The sequence below is a fragment of the Salmo salar genome, chromosome 18, assembly GCF_965601325.2.
Source record: "Salmo salar chromosome 18, fSalSal1, whole genome shotgun sequence".
Lineage (NCBI taxonomy): Eukaryota > Metazoa > Chordata > Actinopteri > Salmoniformes > Salmonidae > Salmo > Salmo salar.
In genome coordinates this window covers 79,137,556-79,162,685 of record NC_138308.1, presented here as the reverse complement: position 1 = coordinate 79,162,685, position 25,130 = coordinate 79,137,556, and the positions used below count along the sequence as shown (strand labels likewise).

At 44.8% G+C, this 25,130-nt stretch overlaps 1 protein-coding gene across 2 annotated transcripts; it reads left to right on the top strand.

The window, feature by feature from the left end:
* The first annotated feature begins 1,385 nt into the window (after positions 1–1,385).
* LOC106577696 (nucleotidyltransferase MB21D2) lies at positions 1,386–24,931 on the top strand. 2 transcript variants are annotated; one of them, XM_014156025.3, is made up of 6 exons: positions 1,386–1,515; positions 2,337–2,551; positions 16,589–16,773; positions 16,987–17,181; positions 17,310–17,693; positions 18,327–24,931. In XM_014156025.3, exons 2-6 carry the CDS (start codon positions 2,350–2,352, stop codon positions 18,930–18,932), a joined length of 1,572 nt encoding a protein of 523 aa, XP_014011500.3. In that variant the 5' UTR covers positions 1,386–1,515; positions 2,337–2,349; the 3' UTR covers positions 18,933–24,931. The 2 variants fall into 2 exon arrangements, with proteins under 2 accessions (XP_014011500.3, XP_014011501.3); XM_014156026.3 differs by having other exon boundaries at positions 1,409–1,564.
* Positions 24,932–25,130: the final 199 nt, after the last annotated feature.

Genomic DNA, 25,130 nt, shown 5'->3' with positions numbered 1-25,130 from the left:
GTCGGGTAAACAAGCAAGTTCAGAGTCAACAAAGCACGCAGGAGTCATGAGGAAAATCTCATAAAGCTCAAGAAAAAAATATAACGACTTAGGGCTAGCCATTGTAAGTTCAAAGAGTCACTCAACCCCAACAGTGCTTGTGTGCTGGAGGCGAGCGAAAGCTCCGGAGAAAGGGGGGATTGTGGCGGGGGTACTTGTACCAGACGGGGAGACAGGCCAGGGCAGATGGCGAACAGATCGCCAGGTGAAATCCAAGCTGCAGTGCAGCAGGCAATGGAGTAGGTGTCACACCCACTTGGGAGAAGCTTTTTTTCGGGAGGCAGATTCCTTGTAGAAAATCCCAGCTAGCTAGCAAGTCTTTGTCCACCGTTTTTTTCCACATGGAAAATTAGGTTGTTAGCTAGCTATATCTCTTCAGTTTCGGTGAATGGTCCTTTACGACAGCCAAACAAAGTTGTCCTGTCGCTGTTGTATTTTGGAGATCGCGAGGAGGATCTCTTCTGATGTGATCAAAGCAACAATATTGTTTCTTATTGAGGTCATTTACAACTGAAGTGTCCTGGCTGCATATCAGTTCAAAACAGAGATGAATCCAGGGGTACTGCATTGTAATGACCTCTGCACAGAGGGAGGGGGCTTCAATGGCCTCTGCATTTGGGTGGGGGAGGCTGGGCTTTGACACCTCTCACTTCACACCTAAGTGCTAATTGAAGTTGCAGTCAGATCCGTTCTGTCCTAGCAAGCTTGGTAGCCTTAACTTAGCATTCAGTCCTTATAAAGTAAAATATATAATTTTAATGTATTTTTCTGCTTGGCTTTAAAAGTAGCTTCAGAGTAAACATTACTCACTCAGTTCCAAGTTGGATGGTGTTTTCAGGTTTCCGTTGTGCTTCTTTTGCTGGTCATTGGTTTGCTAGAGCATTTGCTGTATTGACATTGGAATTATCATGTAAATTATAGTCCTATTAATTGCAAGCAAATGCTTCATAATCATGTTAACCATGTTCTATTGGGAAATAATAATAATAATAATAATAAATTTTAATTGCATTAGACTCCAACAGATTTGATAATCATAGCACCATATCAAATCTCTGACTAGAGCAGTGCTGCACTGTCCTTATCTCAAGTGATCCACCTTACAGTAGGCCAGGGTTTCCCAATCCCCCAGCACTACACAGCTGTTTCAAATAACCAACTCATTCATCAAGTTTTGATTATTTGAATCAGCTGTGTAGTGCTAGTGTAAAAAACAAAAACAAAACGTGCACCCAGGGGGGGCTCAGGACCGAGCATCGGGAAACCCTGCAGTAGGCTACAGAGTGACACAAATGTAATCATAGGCAACACATCAGTTTTGTAGTTTTGGGGAGATATTACAAACACTACTAATCCCAAGATTCTCAGTGGAGGGCCGTGATTTCCGGGTTCTGTGTTGCTAGGGGCAAGGTGGCGCAGAGGACCTGTTGGAAATGACGGTGGAAGAAATCGGATTTCAATATAAAGTCCATAACAGTAAGCCTGGAAGATAGCAAAGAAACTTCACCAGACCTGCGTGCTAAGGGTGTGTGTGCGCGCGCTTGTTCAAATGTGTATTTATGTATTCAAATAGTGCAACGCTGCGGTGTGTGAAAGAATCGCTGTCTCGCATGCTGCTAGCTCAGCTGTGTTGCACTTATCCCCACCTGTGTGGGTAACACGCCAGCCGGCTAGCTAGCTAGCTAATTTATTATCGAAAATCGACTCCGGTGTCCTCTCTGAATAATCTTAACTAGTTAGGAAGTCTAAACTGTCATCCATATATGGGTGTTGTGTTAAACTAATTTGCAGTTTACTTGTTTTCTAGCTAGCTAAGTAACTGGCTAACGTTTCTCATAAATTAGCCAGCTAATTAGCATGTTAGCTAACTAGCTAGCTAATTGACCTAGTTTTGAGGACGGCGCCCATGCTTTCACTGCTTGACTACTGTATACGTGGTGTATCAGATTAATATTAATTTTGATATTCATTTGAGGTCTGCGTTTAATGTGGATTAACAGATCAAAATAATGACACTTAGTCTAACTTGTTAGCTAGCTAAAATAGTTGATATGATTAGCTGCTAATCAATGTGTGTGTGTGTGTGTGTGTGATTCATAACAATGATTCACAACCCTCCAAGTTCCTGGTGTCACGCCCTCAGAATTCCAGTTAGCTAGTAGTCAGTGCTAGGACTGAGAGTGTAATAACAAAGTTACAATTCACTTTGTTTGCCTCTCACACACAATATGCAAACAACTGTTCTCTCCCCTCCATGATAAACATTCCTGACACCCGTCTGCCCCCTCCCTCCATAGGGTGTGACTCACCATGGAGTCCCTGATGAGTGCGGTGGCCCCCCGGACCCCAGCCCTGGTGAAGAAGGCCTCTGAGGTGGACTTCCGGTCGGGGGCCACACTGGAGCAGCTGTCGGCCCAGGTGTCTGAGCTGGTCACCCTGGAGCAGGGGGACTTCGGGGACCAGCTGGCCCTCGAGGTCCACACGGCCAAAGACTTCATCTTCAACATGCTGGGTAAGACTCACCAACAGGCAGGATATTATATATGCTATTACATTTGGGTTAATACATGTTTGATTCACTACTGATATAGCAAGCATTATTAGCAGGGTGGTTCAAACCCTGAATGCTGATTGGCGGACAGCTGTGGTATAGCAGACCGTATACCACGTGTATGACACACTTATTTTTACTGCTCTAATTATGTTGGTAACCAGTTTATAATAGCAATAAGGCACCTCGGGGGTTTGTGTTATATGGCCAATATACCACGGCTAAAGGCTGTATCCAGGCACTCCGCTTTGCGTCGTGCATAAGAACATTCCTTATACCTGGGCCATTAATGCCATATACAGTATATAAGACTCATCTTTCTTTGACCGAGGCCTATTGTGTGCTTGATAAAAACATATTGTGAGTAATGTGGTTGTAGATAAGTACAGATAGAGAAAAGGTGGTGGCTCAGCTGTGTTTATTTTCTGTGTCATGGATCAAGGTCCTAATATGCTTATCGGCCAGGTGAAGTGAGGTTCTTTGTCCAATAGGTGGCACTATTCCCTCTCCCTCTGTTCCTCAAGCTCTTCCACTGCCTGCTCCTACGCTCTCTCCTTTTCTCTCCTCTCCTCTCTCCCTGCCTGTCCCAGTGCAACTGGAACCAAAGCCCCTTTTGGCCGGCATCCCTCCCTCTTTTGAGCTGCATATCCTCTCCTCTATTTCACTTTCTTCTCTTTTACTATTCCATCCCTCTTTTTCTTTCTCTCTTTCTGTTTTGCTTATCCCCCCTCCTTATTTGGTGCCTGTTTGTTGATCATGTGCAGTTTGAGTGGGAAGCACAATACAAACAAGCTATCTAGCACTAAGTCCACTCCCCTGTCCATCCTCCTGTAACTATAGCTGTGAATAGGAGCCACGATTGGCAGTGAGTATTGTTTGCCCTAAAATATCATAACAGCCCCTTCTTCTAATCCGGTCAAATATTGGATTGGTTTACTGCCAACACTCCTGTATCTCTCTGCCTCTCAGCCTCTGCACTAGATAGCCTAGCGTCCTCTTTTCCGCTCTATCTCTTTCTCTCTCTTGCCTCTCTCTCTTGTCTCTCTCTCTCTCTCTCTCTCTCTCTCTGCTCTCTCTCTCTCTCTCTCTGTCTCTCTCTCTCTCTCTGTCTCTCTCTCTCTCTCTTGTCTCTCTCTCTCTGTCTCTCTCTCTCTCTCTCTCTCGTCTCTCTTGTCTCTCTCTCTCTCTCTCTCTTGTCTCTCTCTCTCTCTCTCTCTCTCTCTCTCTCTCTCTCTGTCTCTCTCTCTCTCTCTCTGTCTCTCTCTCTCTCTCTCTCTCTCTCTCTCTTGTCTCTCTCTCTGTCTCTCTCTCTCTCTTGTCTCTCTCTCGTCTCTCTCTCGTCTCTCTCTCTCTGTCTCTCTCTCTCTCTCTCTCTCTCTCTCGTCTCTCTCTCTCTCTCGTCTCTCTCTCTCTCTCTTGTCTCTCTCTCTTGTCTCTCTCTCGCTCTTGTCTCGCTCTCGCTCTTGTCTCTCTCGCTCTCGTCTCGCTCTCGCTCTTGTCTCTCTCGCCCCTCTCTCTCGCCCCTCTCTCCTCCCTCTTTCTCTCTTCACTCTCTCAATTTGTACATGCCTGAGAACCCCCCCAAAAACATTCATCTGTGCCTATTATCATCCTATTAAGCCGGGTGACTGAGAAGCATGTGTAAGGAATGTTAATACAATGTTTGTCATTAACACTGTTTAATTAGTGTTGAATTAACCTGTTAGGGCTAGGGGGCAGTATTTGCACGGCTGGATAAAAAAAATGTACCCGATTTTAATCTGGTTACTAATCCTACCCAGTAACTAGAATATGCATATACTTATTATATATGGATAGAAAACACTCTAAAGTTTCTAAAACTGTTTGAATGGTGTCTGTGAGTATAACAGAACTCATTTGGCAGGCAAAACCCTGAGACATTTTCTGACAGGAAGTGGATACCTGATGTGTTGTATTACCTTTAAACCTATGCCATTGAAAAACACAGGGGCTGAGGAATATTTTGGCACTTCCTATTGCTTCCACTAGATGTCACCAGCCTTTACAAAGTGTTTTGAGTCTTCTGGAGGGAGATCTGACCGAACAAGAGCCATGGAACGATGATGGCCCATTAGACACCTGGCGCGCGAGTTCATGTTGGGTACCCTCGTTCCAATACGTTATAAAAGAGTATGCATTCATCCACCTTGAATATTATTAATGTTCTGGTTAAAAAAGGGCCTAATGATTTATGCTATACAACGTTTGACATGTTTGAACGAACGTAAATATATTTTTTCCCCTCGTTCATGAAGTGAAGTCCGGCGGGCTTAGATCATGTGCTAACAAGACGGAGATTTTTGGACATAAATGATGAGCTTTTTTGAACAAAACTACATTCGTTATGGACCTGTGATACCTGGAAGTGACATCTGATGAAGAGAATCAAAGGTAATGGATTATTTACATAGTATTTTCGATTTTCGATCTCCCCAACATGACGACTAGTCTGTATCGCAACGCGTATTTTTCTGGGCGCAGTGCTCAGATTATTGCAAAGTGTGATTTCCCAGTAAGGTTATTTTTAAATCTGGCAAGTTGATTGCGTTCAAGAGATGTAAATCTATAATTCTTTAAATGACAATATAATATTTTACCAATGTTTTCTAATTTTAATTATTTAATTTGTGACGCTGACTTGACTGCCGGTTATTGGAGGGAAACGATTTCCTCAACATCAATGCCATAGTAAAATGCTGTTTTTGGATATAAATATGAACTTGATAGAACTAAAAATGCATGCATTGTCTAACATAATGTCCTAGGATTGTCATCTGATGGAGATTGTAAAAGGTTAGTGCATCATTTTAGCTGGTTTTATGGTTTTGGTTACCCTGTCTTTGAATTGACAAAACATTACACACAACTCTTGTAAATGTACTGTCCTAACATACTCTAAATTTATGCTTTCGCCGTAAAACCTTTTTGAAACCGTAAAACGTGGTTAGATTAAGGAGATGTTTATCTTTCAAAGGGTGTAAAATAGTTGTATGTTTGAAAAATTTGAATTTTGACATTTATTTGGATTCAAATTTGCCGCTCTTGAAATGCACCTGCTGTTGATGGAGTGCACCATAGAGGTTAAAAACAAGCCTCATGCCTTCCTGTCCTCCCTCATCTGTGAGAAGGGTCTCTCACTCACACACTTAATCCTCTATCCCAATTGAATGACTCCCCCTGCCCTCACGGTGCACCCCCCCCCCCCCCTTTTCCTACCTCTCCCCTATTTTGTTTGTATTAATTAACTTATCCACTTTTTGTCGCTGTCTCCATTGACAGTCAGACTGACTGCTCTTTCATTTCCAACCGTTGGCCATTAAAAATAATATCCATTTGCACTGTGACAGGGAAAAGAGATGGTGTGCGTGTAGGATTTTAGATTATTTGTAAATGCACGGTGTGTGCATTAGCGAGTAGTACTGTGTTTTGAAGAACCTTTAAGAGGAAGCCCAGGCAGTTGAAAGGAAATATCTCCACAACTACTAGAGCTCTTTATATGGAACATTTGCTGTGGTGTCTGTGTGTCTGCATCTCTATGGCTGTGTTTACACAGGCAGCCCAATTCAGCTCTTATTTTCCGCTGGTAAAACAAATAATATAAATCACATTTTTCTGAGCTGGTCTGATTGGACTAAATACCAATTAGTGACAAGATCAGAATTAGGCTGCCTGTGTAAACGTAGCCTACGTGTCTGTATCTGTGTGCATGTTAGCCCGCGCGTGTGTGTTTGACTTTCTTTTCTAGTTGGGTCTTTGTAAAAGTTCTCTCTCTAGCCTAGTTTGAGAAGCAGGAGGCTCCCCACCGGGAATTCAGTGCTGACAGAGAGGGAGAAGAGAGGAGGCGATGCATTGCACCACACAGTGAAACAGATCCACAGTTTGACAGATCCAAGGATGGAAAAGCCACTTATTTACCCGGTAGCTCGTCAGTAAACAGTGTTAGGCTAGCCTACAGCATGCCTGTGGAAACATGGATCTAGAATTCCCACAGGACTATATGGGTCGTGGGAATGTAGAATAATGACCAAAGGCTGGTTTATACTTGGTCTAACGACATGTGGTGTACAGACAAGTGATTGATCTTATTTACAGTTAGATAATATCTTATTATTGTAGAGGTGTAGCTTAAACCCCCTCAGGTTGATGTGAAATCTAATTTGTATAAATAAAAAAATCCCCTTAATCTGTCAGTTTAAGGTAGATGCAGTGCATTCGGAAAGTATTTAGACCCCTTGACTTTTTCCACATTTTGTTAAGTTAGTCTTATTCTAAAATTGATAAAATTTGTTTTTCCTGATCAATCTACACACAATACCCCAAAATGACAAAGCGAAAACCGTTCTTTCCAAAAAAATGGTAAATGTATTAAAAAATAAAAACAGACGTTAATTACATACGTATTCAGACCCTTTGCTATGAGACTCGAAATTGAGCTCAGGTGCATCCTGTTTCCATTAATCATCCTTTTTGATGTTTCTATAACTTGATTGGAGTCCACCTGTGGTAAATTGATTTGGAAAGGCACACACCTGTCTATATAAGGTCCCACAGTTGACAGTGCATGTCAGAACAAAAACCAAGCCATGAGGTCGAAGGAATTGTGCCTAGAGCTCCGAGACAGCATTGTGTCAATGCACAGATCTGGGGAAGGGTACCAAACAATTTCTGCAGCATTGAAGGTCCCCACGAACACAGTGGCCTCCATCATTCTTCAATGGAAGAAGTTTGGAATCTTCCTATAGCTGGCCGCCTGGCCAAACTGAGCAATCGGGGGAGAAGGGAGGTGACCAAGAAGCCTATGGTCCCTCTGACAGAGTTCCAGAGTTCCTCTGTGGGGATGGGAGAAACTAGTCAGTGGGGATGTTTTTCAGCGGCAGGGACTGGGAGACTAGTCAGGTTTGAGGGGAAAGATGAACAGAGCAAAGTACAGTGAGATCCTTGATGAAAACCTGCTCCAGAGCGCTCAGGACCTCAGACTGGGGCGACGGTTCACCAACAGGACAAATTCTTCAGATTCTAAACTTTAAAATGTATGTCAATCAAAATATATATATATATTTTTAATAAATAACATTTGACAACAGATTTACTTGAACAGTGCAGATGCAAAGTTTGGTAACAATGATGGTTTGTGCTGTAATTCGTCAGTACCAAACTTTGCATCTACACTGTTCTTCCAGTAAGTTGTCCTTGTGCATAGAGTTCAATGGATTTTGTTTGGCATACATTTTAAAGTGAAACATTTGAGTCTCAACGTAATTCCGTTAGAGCGGATTTTCCCTCTAGTAGCGCTTCCTTCACTGTGAGTTTCCATGTAAAATCACCACAGGTTCCCTCCCCGTCTTTAACCCCCACATCATGTCTTAAGTTCTGTCCCAAATGGCTCCCTACTTCCAGTTTAGTGCCCTTTTGGCCCTGATCAAAAGTAGTGCACTAGATTAGGGGGCCATTTGGCTTTAGATTTGCACATTCTCTTTTTCCATGTGTCTCTGACTACGGCTGATCTACCCCTCGCCTTCCCCACAGGCTTGTTTAATGAGCTCTGTTTTATTTTTACATTTAACCTTTATTTAACTAGGCAAGTCAGTTAAGAATAAATTCTTATTTACAACGATGGCCTACCGCAGTCAAACCTGGACAACGCTGGGCCAATTGTGCACCACCCTATTGGACTCCCGATCACGGCCGGATGTGATGCAGCCTGGATTCGAACCAGGTACTGCAGTGCACTGAGATGCGGTGTCTTAGACCACTGCGCCACTCGGGAACCACTTTTTATACGGCTTTAAAGTCGGTTTAATTCAAACACAAGGCCAGAGGGGTGAAAACAGGAGGAAGCTCCATTTCATGTTCAGCCGACACAAAAACCAAGAATGGGGCGCAAGTCAGCTGTTGTCTCTTAAGTCCAGACCCACAGAGTTGAGGCTGAAGGACTAAACAAAACCAAAACACCCAAACAAGCTGTTTTGTTTCTTCCAGCAGAGCTTGTTTTGTTGTTGTCTGTGTGTCGGCTCGCCCCTCTGACAGTGGTTTTCAGTGTCATAATCTATTTCATATTGAATAATATTTGACAATGTAACTTTTCACTAAAATCAAGCTAGCTAGATTCATTAAAGATTTCAAGCATGTTTTTCTGTCAGTACTGCCAATCCAATCACTCAGAATGTGAACTGAATGTTGATGTGTTGTCTTTATGGCTACGGGCTAGGCTGTAGCAGCTACTCTCATTCCGCCTGTGTTCAGGTAATGATCGGTTGTATAATGGTTGTGCTGACTGCTCCCAGCTGGTCTGTATTTTATAACTTCCTGTTCTCAGGGCGTCGCTCCCACTCGCGTCCTTTTTGACGAATGTCGCTGTAAATACCTACGGTCCACTGTAGCTCTGGCAGCTGGCAGACACACAGCAGCCCCCGCTGGAGCCCTTAAGGTGAACTTAGATTCAGCCGCCTTGAAAGAGTTCAGTACCGTCGCTTATATGGGAATGAAATATTCGGAGCGTGTGTCGCAGGCTTTTGGTTGAAGTTCTCCCAGAGAATCTGATGGTCGGTTAGGCCTCGTTTTGACATGAGCGAATCACTACAGAGCGTGGGAGTGTTCCCGAAGAATATTGTTGGTCCCACGTGGGGACACCGCTCACCTCGGTATGGAGTGCAGTTCACTATGCATGTGTCATCTCATCAGCTGGTGACTTTTTTTTTTTGTTGTGATCAGTAAATTTGCTCCTGCATGGCCTCTAGGCAGGCTACACAGTAATATCATTGCTTTAATTCAACCGGTGCGCACTCCATTCAGATAGGATTTCTGGGCCTTGTTAACTGTCAAGAGCAGACCCATCACTGATCCAAGTGGTTGCCTAGTCAGGCCTAGGCTAGATGCCGTTTCAATGAAACATGCATTCAAAACGCAGATCTTTTGAGCGTTTATTTGGAAGACATATTCACTGTAGTTTACACTATAGACTAGTGTTGTACTCACTCGAAAGCGACAATACCATTCTTCGTTGCGTTGTCTTTTTGGGGAGATTTTCGAACTGCGTGCTGTGACTGAACGCACCTGTCATTTCATAATCTAACGTTTTTTTCTTTTCTTTCTTTCTTGCACTGTGATATGTAAATTTAGCCTGTATGTATATGCTCTGTTTTAAAAAGATATGGAACTATGCATTGCGCAGGAAATGAATTCAATGCAGTATTAACCTTGTATTTAGCTAATGTATGATGGGTTACTATGCATAAGCTTCTAACTCATCTAGTCTATGTCTTACTGTTCTCTGACGTGTTAAGAATATACACCACTGCTCTCCTCTTGTGCAGTCCCAGGGAAAGCTGGACTGGAATAGCTTGGACATTTATTTAAATACTTATTTTTTTTACTAATCTACTGTTCGAAGAGCGACGCAAGCGTGCTCTTCTTTTAGCTGAATGTAAAATACTTGTGCAGTTTGAAAGCGAGAATGAGCGACGCGTACAGCAGTTATTTATTCAGACCCATAAACATTAAGCTCTCGTCAAGAGAGCTCTTTTGATCTTATTCTAGTCCTGTGTTATGAGAGTCAACCTATTCATTATTTAAATGGGCCCTATTATAATTTAATATCAGTTGAAATTGACTAGCCTGTAATTGTAACTTTGTAGGCTGCATGTCCTGCACAAATCAATGAACTATCACTGTTGTGTGTTTTCTCCCAGCTTCCTGGTTTGACAGTGGTGTGTAATTCCACTCCATATAACACAATATGCTACAGTACAATCCATACCAAAAAACTAGTTTTTTAAATATTTCTTTAAACTAGAGCTTGTTTCATTTATTTACCCAAGAGTGCATCCATCTATGGGCTGTCATGTTTTTCTGTTGTGCGTAATGTACATGGGACTGGTCTAAATTGCTAGTTGGACCATGGGGTGGGGGCGTTCTGATGACTTGGGTCTGGGGGGAGCCGAGACCGAATGGAATTGATTTAAAACTAACCTTTATCACTCACTGTCATAGCAGCTCCGCAAGCACCATCGTTGTTCTGACTGCATCTCCTCCTGACTGCATCTCCTCCTGCGATCGCTAACGCACGCCAAGTCTCACTTCTACTTCTCTCTCTGTGTGTGTGTGTGTGTGTGTGTGTGTGTGGCAGCGACCCTATCCATATGACCCCGCCCCTCTGGTGTAGGGTCGTATGGGCAGCAGGAAGGTTACGGCTCATTAACTGAAGACTAACTGATAATTAACCATGTGAGTGCCGTCGTATGGTTTAACTGCTACAGCCAAATGTACATTACTCTCTCCCTCTGGGCTCTCTCTTTTTCTGGTCTTTCTCTCTCCCTCCATTTACTGAATCACTTTTTAATGTACATTACATGAAAAGCAATTTGACATTTACCACGTGTGAAAACCCAAAGGGACTTATTGTGTTCAGATCGCTCTATTAAACACTCTGCACTCTATGGATCACACACCTTTCAATACCCTTGGTTATGCTGCCCAGTGTTAGATAGCCTTTGACCCTCTTCAGCTTCAAGAGGGTTTCTCTTCGCGCTAACAATCCCAGACATTACACCCAATCGGATAAAATGGGAACAAATTCTCCCTCTGTTTTATTTAAAGAATGAGCGAGGCCTGTTTTTAAAAGCTTGATGTGAATTCATAAACACGGGAGTCGGCAGGGAGCAACACACACACACACACACACACACCGATGACCGACACAGCTACATGTGTGTTAATCCATCTGTTTGAAAGCACATTCTCTTTAGATGGCTGATAATGCCTTTCTGGGGCTAATCGTTGGCTCTTTAAAAGAGCAAACGAGTGTAAAGCAGAGAGAAAGTGCTCCATGGTAATTGAATTGGTGAAACACTCTCTGTTGGAAGGATCTGTGTTGTACGATTTATTGGCTGGTTTGGCCTGGCTTTTTTAAATTTTTATAGCTAAGGCCTACTGTCTGGCATCCCAACTTTTCCATTGGGTGTCGATGTATTTACACAGCTACTCTTACCCTTTGTCTTTTGCTCTACATCCCCCACCCCTCTCTTTTGCTCTACATCCCCCACCCCTCTCTTTTGCTCTACATCCCCCACCCCTCTCTTTTGCTCTACATCCCCCACCCCTCTCTTTTGCTCTACATCCCCCACCCCTCTCTTTTTCTCTACATCCCCCACCCCTCTCTTTTGCTCTACATCCCCCACCCCTCTCTTTTGCTCTACATCCCCCACCCCTCTCTTTTGCTCTACATCCCCCACCCCTCTCTTTTGCTCTACATCCCCCACCCCTCTCTTTTGCTCTACATCCCCCACCCCTCTCTTTTGCTCTACATCCCCCACCCCTCTCTTTTGCTCTACATCCCCCACCCCTCTCTTTTGCTCTACATCCCCCACCCCTCTCTTTTGCTCTACATCCCCCACCCCTCTCTTTTGCTCTACATCCCCCACCCCTCTCTTTTGCTCTACATCCCCCACCCCTCTCTTTTGCTCTACATCCCCCACCCCTCTCTTTTGCTCTACATCCCCCACCCCTCTCTTTTGCTCTACATCCCCCACCCCTCTCTTTTGCTCTACATCCCCCACCCCTCTCTTTTGCTCTACATCCCCCACCCCTCTCTTTTGCTCTACATCCCCCACCCCTCTCTTTTGCTCTACATCCCCCACCCCTCTCTTTTGCTCTACATCCCCCACCCCTCTCTTTTGCTCTACATCCCCCACCCCTCTCTTTTGCTCTACATCCCCCACCCCTCTAACCTTTTCATTTATTGGTCGTTTTTTGTCCCTGTATCTCTTTGTGTAGTACTGGAATTGCTCTATCCTTTTAACCTTTTTTAAAGCTCTCTTTTCCATCTATCCTCTCAACGTATATGGAGGAATCCAATTTCCCCCGGAATTACATTACTATGTTTATACTGTAGCACCATATAGGCTACGCTACTGTGAATCTGAACATGGCAACACACTTTGAATGGTGATTCAAAGGTTTTCATCACTCTCTGCACTGTCCGTTATGGGGAGTTTGTCAGTGTGACATTTTGTGTGTGAGACAGCAATCTTGGGCAGTTCGCCAGTGCTAATCGTCACAGTTCCCAGAGTGGCTCTATGGAAATGCCATCCGCTATGATTGACCTCCCAGTTACCTGCTGTGTGTGTGTGCCTCCCGTCCTGCTGTGTGTGTGTGTGTGTGTGTGTGTGCCTCCCGGTGTGCTGTGTGTGTGTGACCTCCCGGTTAGCTGCTGTGTGTGTGTGGACCTCCCGGTTAGCTGCTGTGTGTGTGTGGACCTCCCGGTTAGCTGCTGTGTGTGTGTGTGACCTCCCGGTTAGCTGCTGTGTGTGTGTGTGACCTCCCGGTTAGCTGCTGTGTGTGTGGTGTGACCTCCCGGTTAGCTGCTGTGTGTGTGTGTGGACCTCCCGGTTAGCTGCTGTGTGTGTGTGTGTGACCTCCCGGTTAGCTGCTGTGTGTGTGTGACCTCCCGGTTAGCTGCTGTGTGTGTGTGTGACCTCCCGGTTAGCTGCTGTGTGTGTGTGTGTGTGACCTCCCGGTTAGCTGCTGGTGTGTGTGTGTGTGACCTCCCGGTTAGCTGCTGGTGTGTGGGGGACCTCCCGGTTAGCTGCTGTGTGTGTGTGGTGAGACGCTGCGCGTGGTGTGAGCCCCTGGTGCTGTGTGTGTGGACAATGGGGCTGTTTTAAATGACAAATGGATTAATTCATTTTAGTACTCCTCAAACACAGAGGGGCTTTTTAGTTTTGAAAACTAGGCTAGTGTGGTCCTTACTGTAGCGTTTCTCATCCAAGCTCCAAATCTTTTTTGGACCTCGCCTAAATGATGTAAACTAAACTGTTGGCCACAACCTTTGTGTAGACTTGTGTTTCTATGTACGTCATGGTTTGCCTGTATTTCTGTATGCGCAAAGGAAACAGTAAGTGGCCCATGGGATTGGGATTAGAATGTAGATTGTGTTCTCTGGAACAGCCTCACATCTCCTCTAGGTCAAACAGACCAGGGCCTCATTAGTGGAGAGAGAGATTCTGCCTCCCTCTCTTCTGCCTCCTTCCCCATCATTCTCTCTCTTATTCTCTTTCGCGCTTTCTCTCTTTAGTTCCTTCCCCATCGCTCTCTTTTTCCCCTCTCTTCTCTGAGCACCACACTAGCTACTGGAGAGATGAGACAAAGATCTCTGCTCCCCATTTGACCCAATTGATCAACTGTAGAGAAAACAAATCAGAGGGAGTTCCTGCTTGCCAACTCTGCCCTTTGCCTGTCTGTGAGATATTTTCTCCACCTCAGCTGTACTTGGCTTCTCAACATTTTTTTTGGGGGGGGGGGACTGACAGATTTGATTTCTCTATCTGATTATTGCTTGGTGCTCTGTGCACTCTTTCTTCCCCTCTCTCTTTCTCTGCGCTCATGTCCTTTTCTGTCAGTAATACACTCTGTAGAAAAAACAGGCTGGACTTAGAGCTACCATAGTTGAGAACACAGCTAAGTACTTGATTGGCTGCAGTATTCTTCATAAACTCTCTAAAGAGTTTTTGGTTGTTTTGCAATTTTATGGAGTTACAGTTCATATAAGGAAATCAGTCAATTAACATTAATTAATTAGGCCCTAATCTATGGATTTCACATGATTGGGCAGGGGTGAGCCATGGGTGTGCCTGGGATGACATAGGCCCATCCACTACTTTTCTCAGTATAGCAGACTTTGTCCTGTAAAATGCAAGATTAACTTCAAGGAACAACATTAGGGAATGTAGTTGGCTACATACATTCTATGATAAACATTAGAAATAGGATGGCCATGCATTCATTGTTTTTTGTCCCCTAAAAAATGTGTTTTTTTCATCTTATTTACTTGTGTGGCTGCTTGCCAAATGATAGCGTGGCACTTCTGTTGTCATTTGATGAAATAATGTATAGCTTAATTTTTCTCTCCTATTCTCCCACTCCTTTCCCCTCTGTCTAAGCAGACAGTCACTCTGGCTATATTCAGTAAAGACTCCCTCTAGGAGAGGAAAGCCAGGGTTGGTTGAGGACGACCAGCTAATGCGGAGAATAACATAAAATGGTTTTATTTTTTTAATTTAACTAGGCAAGTCCGTTAAGAACAAATTCTTATTTACAATGACGGACTACCGGGGAACAGCGGGTTAACTGCCTTGTTCAGAGCTTTAGCCCCCACCCCCCACCCCCCACCCCCTCTCTCTCTTTAAGGATTCACATGTGAGGCCATGTGCTAAACAGAGTGAGTAAGGTAGTGTAGTAAACAACCAAAGATTTCAAGACTAAAAGTGGCCAGTAGTAGTGAAAATACACTTTCTTGGCCTATATCGTATTCCGACATTGGTGCAGGTCGTGTTGTTCTTCAAATTACTGTCTCTGGTCAAATCTAAGTTTGTCACATGCACAGGATAGACTGTGTGAAAGGTACAGTGAAATGGTTACAAGTTGTTACATTTTTGTTATGACTAGCTATGCCAATCGTAATCACCCCCTGGCTAACTTGATGGGTCATGTAATCAATCATCTGGCAAAGTGGATTTTTTTGTTGTTGTTTAGACATGCAAGCTAGCTAGCTAAACAACAATCCCAGCTCGTACGTTACTAGCAATACAAACTGATTGTCATAGCTAGCCACCATTCATGAAATGCTGTAGTATGAATCTGCAGGTAGCTAAAGCTAACCAACTAGGTTCAATGTTAGCTAGCTAGCTAATTAGCAATGCAAATGTTACCTAGCTATCTTAACAATGAACCATAACCGTTTATTCCCCATCACTGTCATCAGAAGACTCCACAATGTCTGGTTCAATGAAAAATGTTCTTACCTAAATCAGGGATTTCCTTATCGTCTGATTCATTTTCAGAGACATGGCAGAATCGTCCTCCAGAAAGTAGCCCATTACAACTTTTTCCCACTGATCTTTGTCGATAGTGCTTGGTAAATTCAGGGCAGCAATGTTGTTGAGAGCAGTAGCAACACTTTTGCAGTTATCCATATCTTTCCAAAAAGCCACGGTAGCAAGGATTATGTACACCTACTGAGCAGCTCATGTTATGGACAGAGGCATGCTACATGACAGACCAATCTGAACTCATGTCTCGGCATGTCCAGCCCATCCATTATCTCAGCCAATCATGGCTAGCGTGAAGGTTCCTGCCTTTTTCCGTGGCTAAATCAACTAGGCTTGTAATTTGACAATTGTATTCACAGACGGCTTACACGTTTAAGGCTCATGAAAGTTCACATGTTTCAGAAGGCATTTCTGGCCAAAAACGCATTTTGATAAAAAAAATACATGCTTACGTTCAAATGCCTCTCCTGTGAAGTAGTGACGTGCGACAGACTCCTAGTTTCCTGAAATGAGTCAAATGTACTTGTTTCATAGTGTAGGCGTTTACCCCACTCATGTTCACCCTTGTACATACACTATATATACAAAAGTATGTGGACCCCCCCTTCAAATGAGTGGCTTTGGCTATTTCAGCCACACCTGTTGCTGGCAGGTGTATAAAATTGAGCACACAGCCATGCAATCTCCATAGACAAACATTGGCAGTAGAATGGCCTTACTGAAGAGCTCTGGCACCGTCATAGGATGCCACCTTTCCAACAAGTCAGTTCATCAAATTTCTGCCCTGCTAGAGCTGCCCAGGTCAACTGTAAGAGCTGTTACTGTGAAGTGGAAACATTTAGGAGCAACAACGGCTCAGTGCTGTTATTAAAGCACATGAAAGTTTACATGTTCCAGAAGGCATTTCTTCCAAAAAATACGCATTTGGATAATTTTTTTTCACGTTCAAGTGGCTCTCCTGTGAAGTAGTGACGTGTGACATACGCGTAGCTTCCTGAAATGGGTCACATACTTCTGTCAATATCACTACTGCGCTTTTTCATGAATACTTCATGAATGTATGCATTGCATTCGCTTCTGACCAAGAAGAACTGCTCAAGTGTCTGCTTTTAGAATGTCATTATGCTCATTCTTTTTTCTTTTTTTTTTCCAGGCCTAGTACAGAAGGTGGACCAGCGTCTCCCGGTGGCCAATGAGTACCTGCTCCTGTCTGGGGGTGCCAGGGAGGGGGTTCTGGACCTCAACCCAGAGGAGCTGGGGGACTACGCCAAGGGGGCCGACTTCGACCTGGACTTCACCCTCCTGGTGCCCGCCCTCAAGCTCCATGATCGCAACCAGGTTGGTGCAATACGGATGGAATGGGAAACGTTTCGTTTGTTTTGTATGTATCTTACTGATATTAAGTTGTGTTTTGTGACGATGTATGTGACGTTTTTACTGTGCCCTTTTAACTTTTATCTATGTTGTCGTATGAAGTTTGATGCAAAACAAATACTAGTATTGTCTCAGGAAAAGGTATAATGAAGTATTGTTTCTTCTAATGTCAACCAGCCGGTCACCCTGGACATGCGCCAGTCGGCCCCCTGCCACTCCTGGCTCTCCCTGCGGCTCTGCGACCCCAACACCCAGGCAAGATGGAGGATCTGCTGCCAGGAGGAGACAGACTTACCCCCCGACGATGATGATGAGGAAGAGAAAAGGGAAATGGGTCACACAGCCTCTGGTGCCGTCCCCCCCTCCCTCTACGTAATGCGTTTTCTAATGTTCTCCTTCTCTTTTAGTGCTTATAGTTTTGTATTTTACTGTGTTGTTGTATTTTACTGTAAGGTGTGTTGCATTGGTTTTAATGAAGTTCAATTTGTATTTGATTCCAGTCTCCCCACCAGTCCCTGGATGGCTGCTACTTGTCCCCGGCACTGGTGGCTGACTGGTTCTGGGGAGTGGTGGGTGAGGCGGTGGACGAGCTGAGGCGTTCCCCCAAGAGGGGCATCCCCGTCCCGGAGAGGCTGGAACGCAACGGGCCCCTGACCACCCTCATCCTCCAGGCGGGCTCCAGCCGGGTGCTCTATGACCTGCTCCCAGTAGTGTCCTTCCGGGGCTGGCCCGCCGTGGCCCAGGGCTGGCTGACGGCCAACCACTTCTGGGACGGGAAGATCACGGAGGAGGAGGCCATCTCTGGGTTCTACCTGCTGCCCTGCCCGGCTCCGCTAGGGGGGAGGCCCGACCGGGAGTGGAGGCTGGCCTTCTCACGCAGCGAGGTGGGTAGCAGGCTGCATGTTGTAGTTGGCTAGTTAGCCATCGGGTAGCTGCTTCTTTTGAATAGCTATATAGCTAGTTAGATTGTGCATGGGATTTCTGCTGGACAACAATGGCTAGCTAGCCTAATTTGTTCAACTGAAACTCAGTGGTATGTAATTGCCACAAGCAGCCAAATGAATTGCAGGTAAACTCGATGCTGCTACAACATGATAGCTGCGGGACCAAAACAGCATCAAAGTTTTAGCCATCTGTGTCATACTCTTAGTTGTTGCCGAAGTCCGTCCTATTCTGGTGTTTACTTTGTGCACCACTGACTTTACCATAAATAAAACTGAGCGGAAGTACAAGTTCGCTTACCGTTGAAACGTGACACTTACAGGTGGAACATTTTGAAGTTTTAAATATGAAAGTAGTAAGGTTCTTAACTGTCTTGAAGAACCATTGAAAATGGCTCGGTATAACATCCATCCAGGCTGTGTCTCTGGTGCATGCATTTGTACTGTCTGTTAGTGCTGGTTGCGTCTTGCTGGTGGCAAATCTGATTACCCCTCGTTGGATTAATAAAGTGTATTTGATTCAATTCAGTCAGACCTGACTGCCATATCATTGTCTCCTGTCATGTCTGTCTCCAGGTTCAGCTGAAGAAGTGCATCCCGTTCCCCATGGCCCAGGCCTTCCAGGCTGCCAAGGCTGTCCTCTCCCGCCTCCTGGCTCGCCCCCGCACTGGCCTCAGCCCCTATCACCTCCGCACCCTCCTCTTTTGGGCCTGCGACCGCCTACCGCCCGCCTACCTCTCCTCGCCCGACCCAGAAACTCCCGCCCGCCTCCTCCTGGGCCTCCTGGATGATCTGGCCCACTGCATTCTGGGTAAGAACTGTCCCAACTACTTTCTGCCCCAGTGCAACATGCTGGAGCACCTGTCGGACAGCCAAGCCCTGCTGGTGGCCCGGAAGCTGGCCCATGTCCGATCTGACCCGACCGAGCACCTCCGGGCGGCCCTGGACCAGGCCAGACAGGCGAGCCAGCTGAAGAGGGAAGCGGCGAGCGCTACCAACGGGCACGGAGGGTCGCCCAGGCAAGGTTACCCGGCCAGCGGCATCATCTCGCCCTCGGACGACAAGTTGGCTGCCAGGCTGCAGCAGCTGGTGACAGAGAACCCCGGGAAGTCGATTTCTGTTTTTCTCAACCCCGACGATGTCACAAGGCCGCACTTCCGCATCGATGACAAGTTCTACTGACCTGAGAGTAATGGTGTGATATCGACACACACTCTCTTCAAAACACATGTAAAACGGCGAGTCAACTAGGATGGCTCGAGAGTCAACACTACAGAGCCTCACTGCTCTCCTATCCCGCCCCCTCCTGGAGGCTAACGACAATGATGCTAACGCTAACAACGCTGCTGAACTATGACACTACCAAAAACACCTTTGCACACTCCCAGGAGCAGGAGGCTGACCCTAGAGAGCCTTAGGCTAGATAAACCAACACTCTTCTATCCATTTAGTAGTGAGTGATGTCATAAAGAGACCTCACCACAGGAAAAATGCTCGTTGAGTTACCACGGAGACCGCTGCTCTTTTATGAGCTTACCGTAACGAGATGTTTTTTTTTAGAATAAAGAACCGCTTTAGAATGAAGTCTGCTGCTGCTCCCATTCAATGGCATGGCGTACCCAAAGGGTTTCTCCTCTCTCCACACCAACGAGAAATACTGTATTTGCCCCCCCCCCCCCCCCCGCCCAATCAAAGTGGGTGATAGTACCAGGATTCTCCATTTTATATTCAACTATGATGTAACTGAATGTAATTTGGTGTGGGACAATGTCTTTGAACAAATAGTATTTTCTTTCTATTCTTTTTATCCCTTTTTCTGTTTGCTCACTACCCCTTTCTCGTTCTCATACTTCCTTTCTCTCTCTCTCTCAGGTATTTTTAACATTGTTTATTGTTTTTCTATGTGACTCCAGACTCCCTCTGGGAGGGCTATGGTTCCCCTCCATCTATCTTGAATGGTATAACCCAGGGTTGTCCTTCCATTTCAACACTTACTATGTGACGTAACGCACCAAAGAGCCACCGGATGGGTGTTTCGAGGAGCCTTTGCTTCTTCAATCTACCACCCTATAAGAAAGGTATCTACTCACTGACCCAGAGTCAGTCCGTACTCTTAAAGGAAAGATTCACCCATTTTGAATGCTATATTATTTTTGTTCATCTCTGAGCGACGTTATATCTATTCCTGGGGTAATTTCATGTTTATCTGGGCTATTGCCGTTCAAGCAGGCCGAAATAAAGCTGCTCTCACTACACTGGAAGTTAATTTGAATACGACTTTTAGATCGCGGAAACGTCTATCATACATGTCAGATTTCAATACTGGTTTGATGTCATGTCGCGGGAGGTTATTTTCTCTCAAATTAGCCAATGATCATATTTTTGCAATATTCCTACCTCAATTTCTTATGAGGGTCCACCACATTTCTCCTATTTGTCTGCCTCTTCAGTCCAGGGTGCATTGTATGGTGCCGTTGCATGGCCATTGTGAATGTCAGACTCCACTCTGCGAGGTACATCGAACTGCAGGTTGAACATGGTGAGCTTGTAGACTCCTAAATTCATAGTGCAGTTTAGGTGATTTTCTTTACAGCCAACTCGCTACTTCACATGCTGATATTGTCTTTGGTGTTATTGTGTCTAGCTACGCTTGCTAGCTAGCTACCGACCAAGCTAGCCAGCCAGCCCATAGAGGGAGCATTGCATTATGGGTTTGGTAGTCAATCTGAGCTGCAACAGATTTCCACATGTTGCTACCAACCTTATTATAACGATAAAATGCAACATTTGTTCACCAGAATTAGTGATCTCACATAGTGTTATTTAACACTGTAAATTATACCAATTAGTGGTTTTGGCCGGATTTTGTCTTTAACGCTCATATTCCCCACCTTTTACCTTCCTGACCAACATGCCGATCAGCAGTCACCTCATCAATTTGCCTCGATTCAGAGGGTTGGGTTAAATGCTGAAGACCCATTTTCAGTTGAAGGCGTTCAGTTGTAAAACTGACTAGGTATCCCCCTTTCCCTTTATCCCATGAAAGCTTGAAGCAGCAGTTTATCATCAAATAAGGGTAATATCATAGGGGCTATAAACTTTAATTCAGTTTTTTTCTTACAGTCCCTTTGAAAATGTGTACCATGGTACAGTTTACATTGGGGCTCTAATGGTGGGATGTGGTCATTAAATGTTGTATGATATTAACAGACTACCTATATGGAGACCGGTTGGTGCGGAAAGGAGGAGCGGTACGGTAGGGTTAGCTGCTGAAATGGTTGGCACACTGCTTGATTGTATTCTAATCTCCATGTTACGAAATGAAAGCACTGCCATGGCTTGGCCAGGCTACATCATGTCATCTGTCTGAGGCTTGTGTAAGGGCTATTTTCTTTCTTCCACTTTTGTCTGTGTGTGTGTGTATGAAGATGGGGGAGGTTTTCATGGTTTGTGGTTGAAACTCAGAGGAAAAGCTTTTTGTCTTGTCTCAGATTTTAATTGGAGGAAACTTGACTGGTTTTGTAATGGTCCCTCTCTCGCTCTTCTGCTTGGTTTGCCTGTTTTAATAAGCTGTGTGTGTGTGTGTGTGATCGGACCACTGATCAAGCTCTTTAAATGTGCTGATGTAGAGAGTTAGAGATCCAGAGAGATGGAACAGGAACAAATGCACAGCAGGACACAAACAAAAACCCAATGTGCTAGCCTCCTTTCTACATCCCCTTGTGCCCTCCTCTCTCTCTGTGTGAGAGTCTTGGTGGCCTTATCTTGTCCACCCAGATGTGTTAGCAGAGGGATGGGTGGGGAGACGGGCCAGCCTCTGGCCCTTGGTACAGATTAGTGGTAAAGGATGGGGCTACAGGGAACTGGGACAGCTGCTTGTCTCTCTCTCGTTATATCTGTCTCGCTTTCTCATTATATAGCTGCGTCTCTCTTGTTATATATCTGCGTCTGTCTCTTCTCACTTGTTTTCCTACTATATCCTCCCATATCCTCCCATCCAATGAGTGGAAGTCACATCTCCTCAATACAAACAGTATCAACACCTTTCTATGATCAGGTTGGCTCTAATCGGCATTAGCTTAGACCGAGGGTGTGTCCAAAATGGCAACCGATTCCCTATATAGTGCACTACTGCCCCATGGTCCCCGGTCAAAAGTAGTGCACTGTATAGGGAATACGGTGCCATTTAAGACGCAGAGTATCAGAGGTGCTTGTTGAATATCATTAGTGGAATGTCATGGTGGACATCACTCAAGCATCATCAGAACACTAAATCAAATAACATTTGATTTGTCACATGCGCCGAGTTCAACAGGTGTAACCTTACAACAAAGCAGTTTTAAGAATAATAAGTCTTAGGTAAAAAATCGATAAGTAAGAAATAAAATGAACAAATAATTAAAGAGCAGCAGTAATATAACAGTAGCGAGGCTATATACAGGGGGTACCGGTACAGACTCAATGTGCGGGGGCACCGGTTAGTCGAGGTAATATGTATGTAGGTAGAGTTAGTTACTATGCATAGATAATAACCAGAGAGTAGCAGCAGTGTAAAACAGGGTGGAGGGACAATGCAAATAGTCTGGGTAGACATTTGATTTGCTGTTCAGGGGGTAGAAGCTGTTAAGTCTTTTGGACCTAGACTTGGTGCCCCGGTACCGCTTGCCGTGCGGTAGCAGAGAGAACAGTCTATGACTAGGGTGGCTGGAGTCTTTGAACATTTTTAGGGCCTTTGACACACCGCCTGGTATAGGTCCTGGATGGCAGGAAGCTTGGCCCCAGTGATATACTGGGCCGTACGCACTACCCTCTAGTGCCTTGCGATCGGAGGCCGAGCAGTTGCCATACCAGGCAGTGATGCAACCAGTCAGGATGCTCTCGATGGTGCAGCTGTTATACTTTTTGAGGACCCATGACAAATCTTTTCAGTCTCGTGAGGGGGAATAGGCTTTATCGTGCCCTCTTCACGGCTGTCTTGGGGTGTTTGGACAATGATAGTTTGTTGGTGATGTGGACACCAAGGAACTTGAAGCTCTCAACCTGATCCACTACAGCCCTGTCGATGAGAATGGGGGTGTGCTTTGTCCTCCTTTTCCTGTAGTCCACAATCATCTCCTTTGTCTTGATCACGTTGAGGGAGAGGTTGTTATCCTGGCACCACATGGCCCGGTCTCTGACCTCCCTATAGGCTGTCTCGTCGTTGTCGGTGTTCAGGCCTACCACTGTTGTCGTCGGCAAACTTAATGATGGTGTTGGAGTCGTGCCTGGCCTTGCAGTCATGGGTGAGCAGAGAGTACAGGAGGGGACTGAGCACGCACCCCTGAGGGGCTCCCGTGTTGAGGATCAGCGTGACAGATGTGTTGTTGCCTACCCTTACCACCTGGGGGGCGGCCCGTCAGGAAGTCCAGGATCCAGTTGCAGAGGGAGGTATTTAGTCCCAGGGTCCTTAGCTTAGTGATGAGCTTTGAACGCTGAGCTTTGTCCAGATGGGAAAGGGCAGTGTGGAGTGCAACAGAGATTGTGGATCTGTTGGGGCGGTATCCGGGAGGATGCTGTTGATGTGAGGCATGACCAGCCTTTCAAAGCACTTCATGGCTACAGACATGAGTGCTATGGGTTGGTAGTCATTTAGGCAGGTTACCTTAATGTTCTTGGGCACAGGGACTATGGTGGTCTGCTTGAAACATGTTGGTATTACAGACTCCGTTAGGGACAGGTTGAAAATGTTAGTGAAGACACTTGCCAGTTGGTCAGCGCATGCTCGGAGTGCACGTCCTGGTAATCCGTCTGGCCCTACGGCCTTGTGAATGCTACAGGTCTTTGAAAACTGTTCTTTGTGATTTGATATTCTATGTTCTCTAGAATGTGATAGAATCACTACTTCATTGGTACTGCATATATTGGGTACAGTACTACTATATCAGTATTGATACTGTTTTTTGAATAGCTTCAGTTAGTGGAGTGAATTAGGAACTACTGGTGAATTGTGTGGGTACTTCAGTTCTTTATAGCCTTGGTACAGGTGAGCGTATGAATCAAAAGGACACCGTGACAAACCAAAGAATATAGTGTTGCTGACAATACAGAAGGATGCACATCCAGAGGATAGAGTTGAGTGTGGGTATGTAAACTGCAAAGTAATCAAATTATGTGTATTGGTCGTGTACACAGATTTGCAGGTGTAGCGAAATGCTTGTGTTTCTAGCTCCGACAGTGCAGTAATACCTAGCAATATAACAAAATAAGCACAATCCAAAAAATGTATTAAGAGATATCAATATGAGAAGTATAATATAGAAGTATTTGTGGGTGGGTGGCCCTAGCACTTTCAAGGTGGCGGTATTCGACACACCACAGCCCGACGTTGTAATAATGTTCATGAACGTTGCCTTGAGCATTTATGAAAATTGTCAGGATGGTTGAGACTTCCTTTTGTAATGTTTTTCCTTCCTGAATGCTTCCCTAAGTTTTTAACACGCCACAGTTCAACGTTGTAGTAAAGTTGTTAGAACATTGACAGACTTCCTGAATGCTCCCCTGAAGTTTTAAATTCAGTGCCAGCGTTTGAAATATGCAATGTCAGGTGTATCTCACTCTGTACTGCCTAGTTAGTAGGCATATACATTAGTATGATGCTTTAGCCTATCTGTGAAAAAATGGAAACGTACACAATTTGATACTGGTGCAGAATGTCAATTTCAAAAGTTAACAGCAGCAGTGCTATGCAATCGTGTACCCAATCTAACTTCTAATGGACTATCTGCTGCAGAAAGAGCTGTTGCCAGCATTATGAGGTAATTGTACTGATAAAACTACTAAATGTTATATTATTTTGTGCTTAAACTACTGATAATTGTTTTTGATTGAAAATGAACAAATAATGAATGTAACCAATTTCACCTCCTTGACTCACTCAATCAATTAAAATATAGTTGAAAAAAAAGATCCATGCAAATCCTGGCTGAATTACCATAAAGTGCTGCAGTATCGTCAATGACGCCACCCCATATCTGGAAATATTTGCAATTTAAAACTTGACTACTTTCTACTTCCTCTTCCTTCATAAAGTGCAAATTAACTTTATCATGAATGCTTTGCTGTATTTATTTTTCTCTGGGTTGTATTGAATGATGATCATGGATGGTACTGCTGTAGCATGAAATAAATCTACATCTTGATCACTTTGGGTCTTTCAACTTTCTTTTGACTCTGTATGCAACTTCCTTGTAGAATGTCTCTGTGCTGTATAGCCAACTCCTAACATGCTGACCAGACCGCACGCATGTTGATTTTTGTCCCCCCACACCAGACGCAATCAGGACACGCAGGTTGAAATATCAAAACCAAAAATATTATTTTGGGGACAGGTCGAAAAGCATT

Coding starts and splice junctions, on each gene's coding strand:
- LOC106577696 (XM_014156025.3), top strand. CDS start 2,350: ATGGAGTCCCTGATGAGTGCGGTGGCCCCCCGGACCCCAGCCCTGGTG. Junction 17,182..17,309: donor CCGTCCCCCCCTCCCTCTAC/GTAATGCGTTTT, acceptor ATTTGATTCCAG/TCTCCCCACCAGTCCCTGGA. Junction 17,694..18,326: donor TGGCCTTCTCACGCAGCGAG/GTGGGTAGCAGG, acceptor GTCTGTCTCCAG/GTTCAGCTGAAGAAGTGCAT.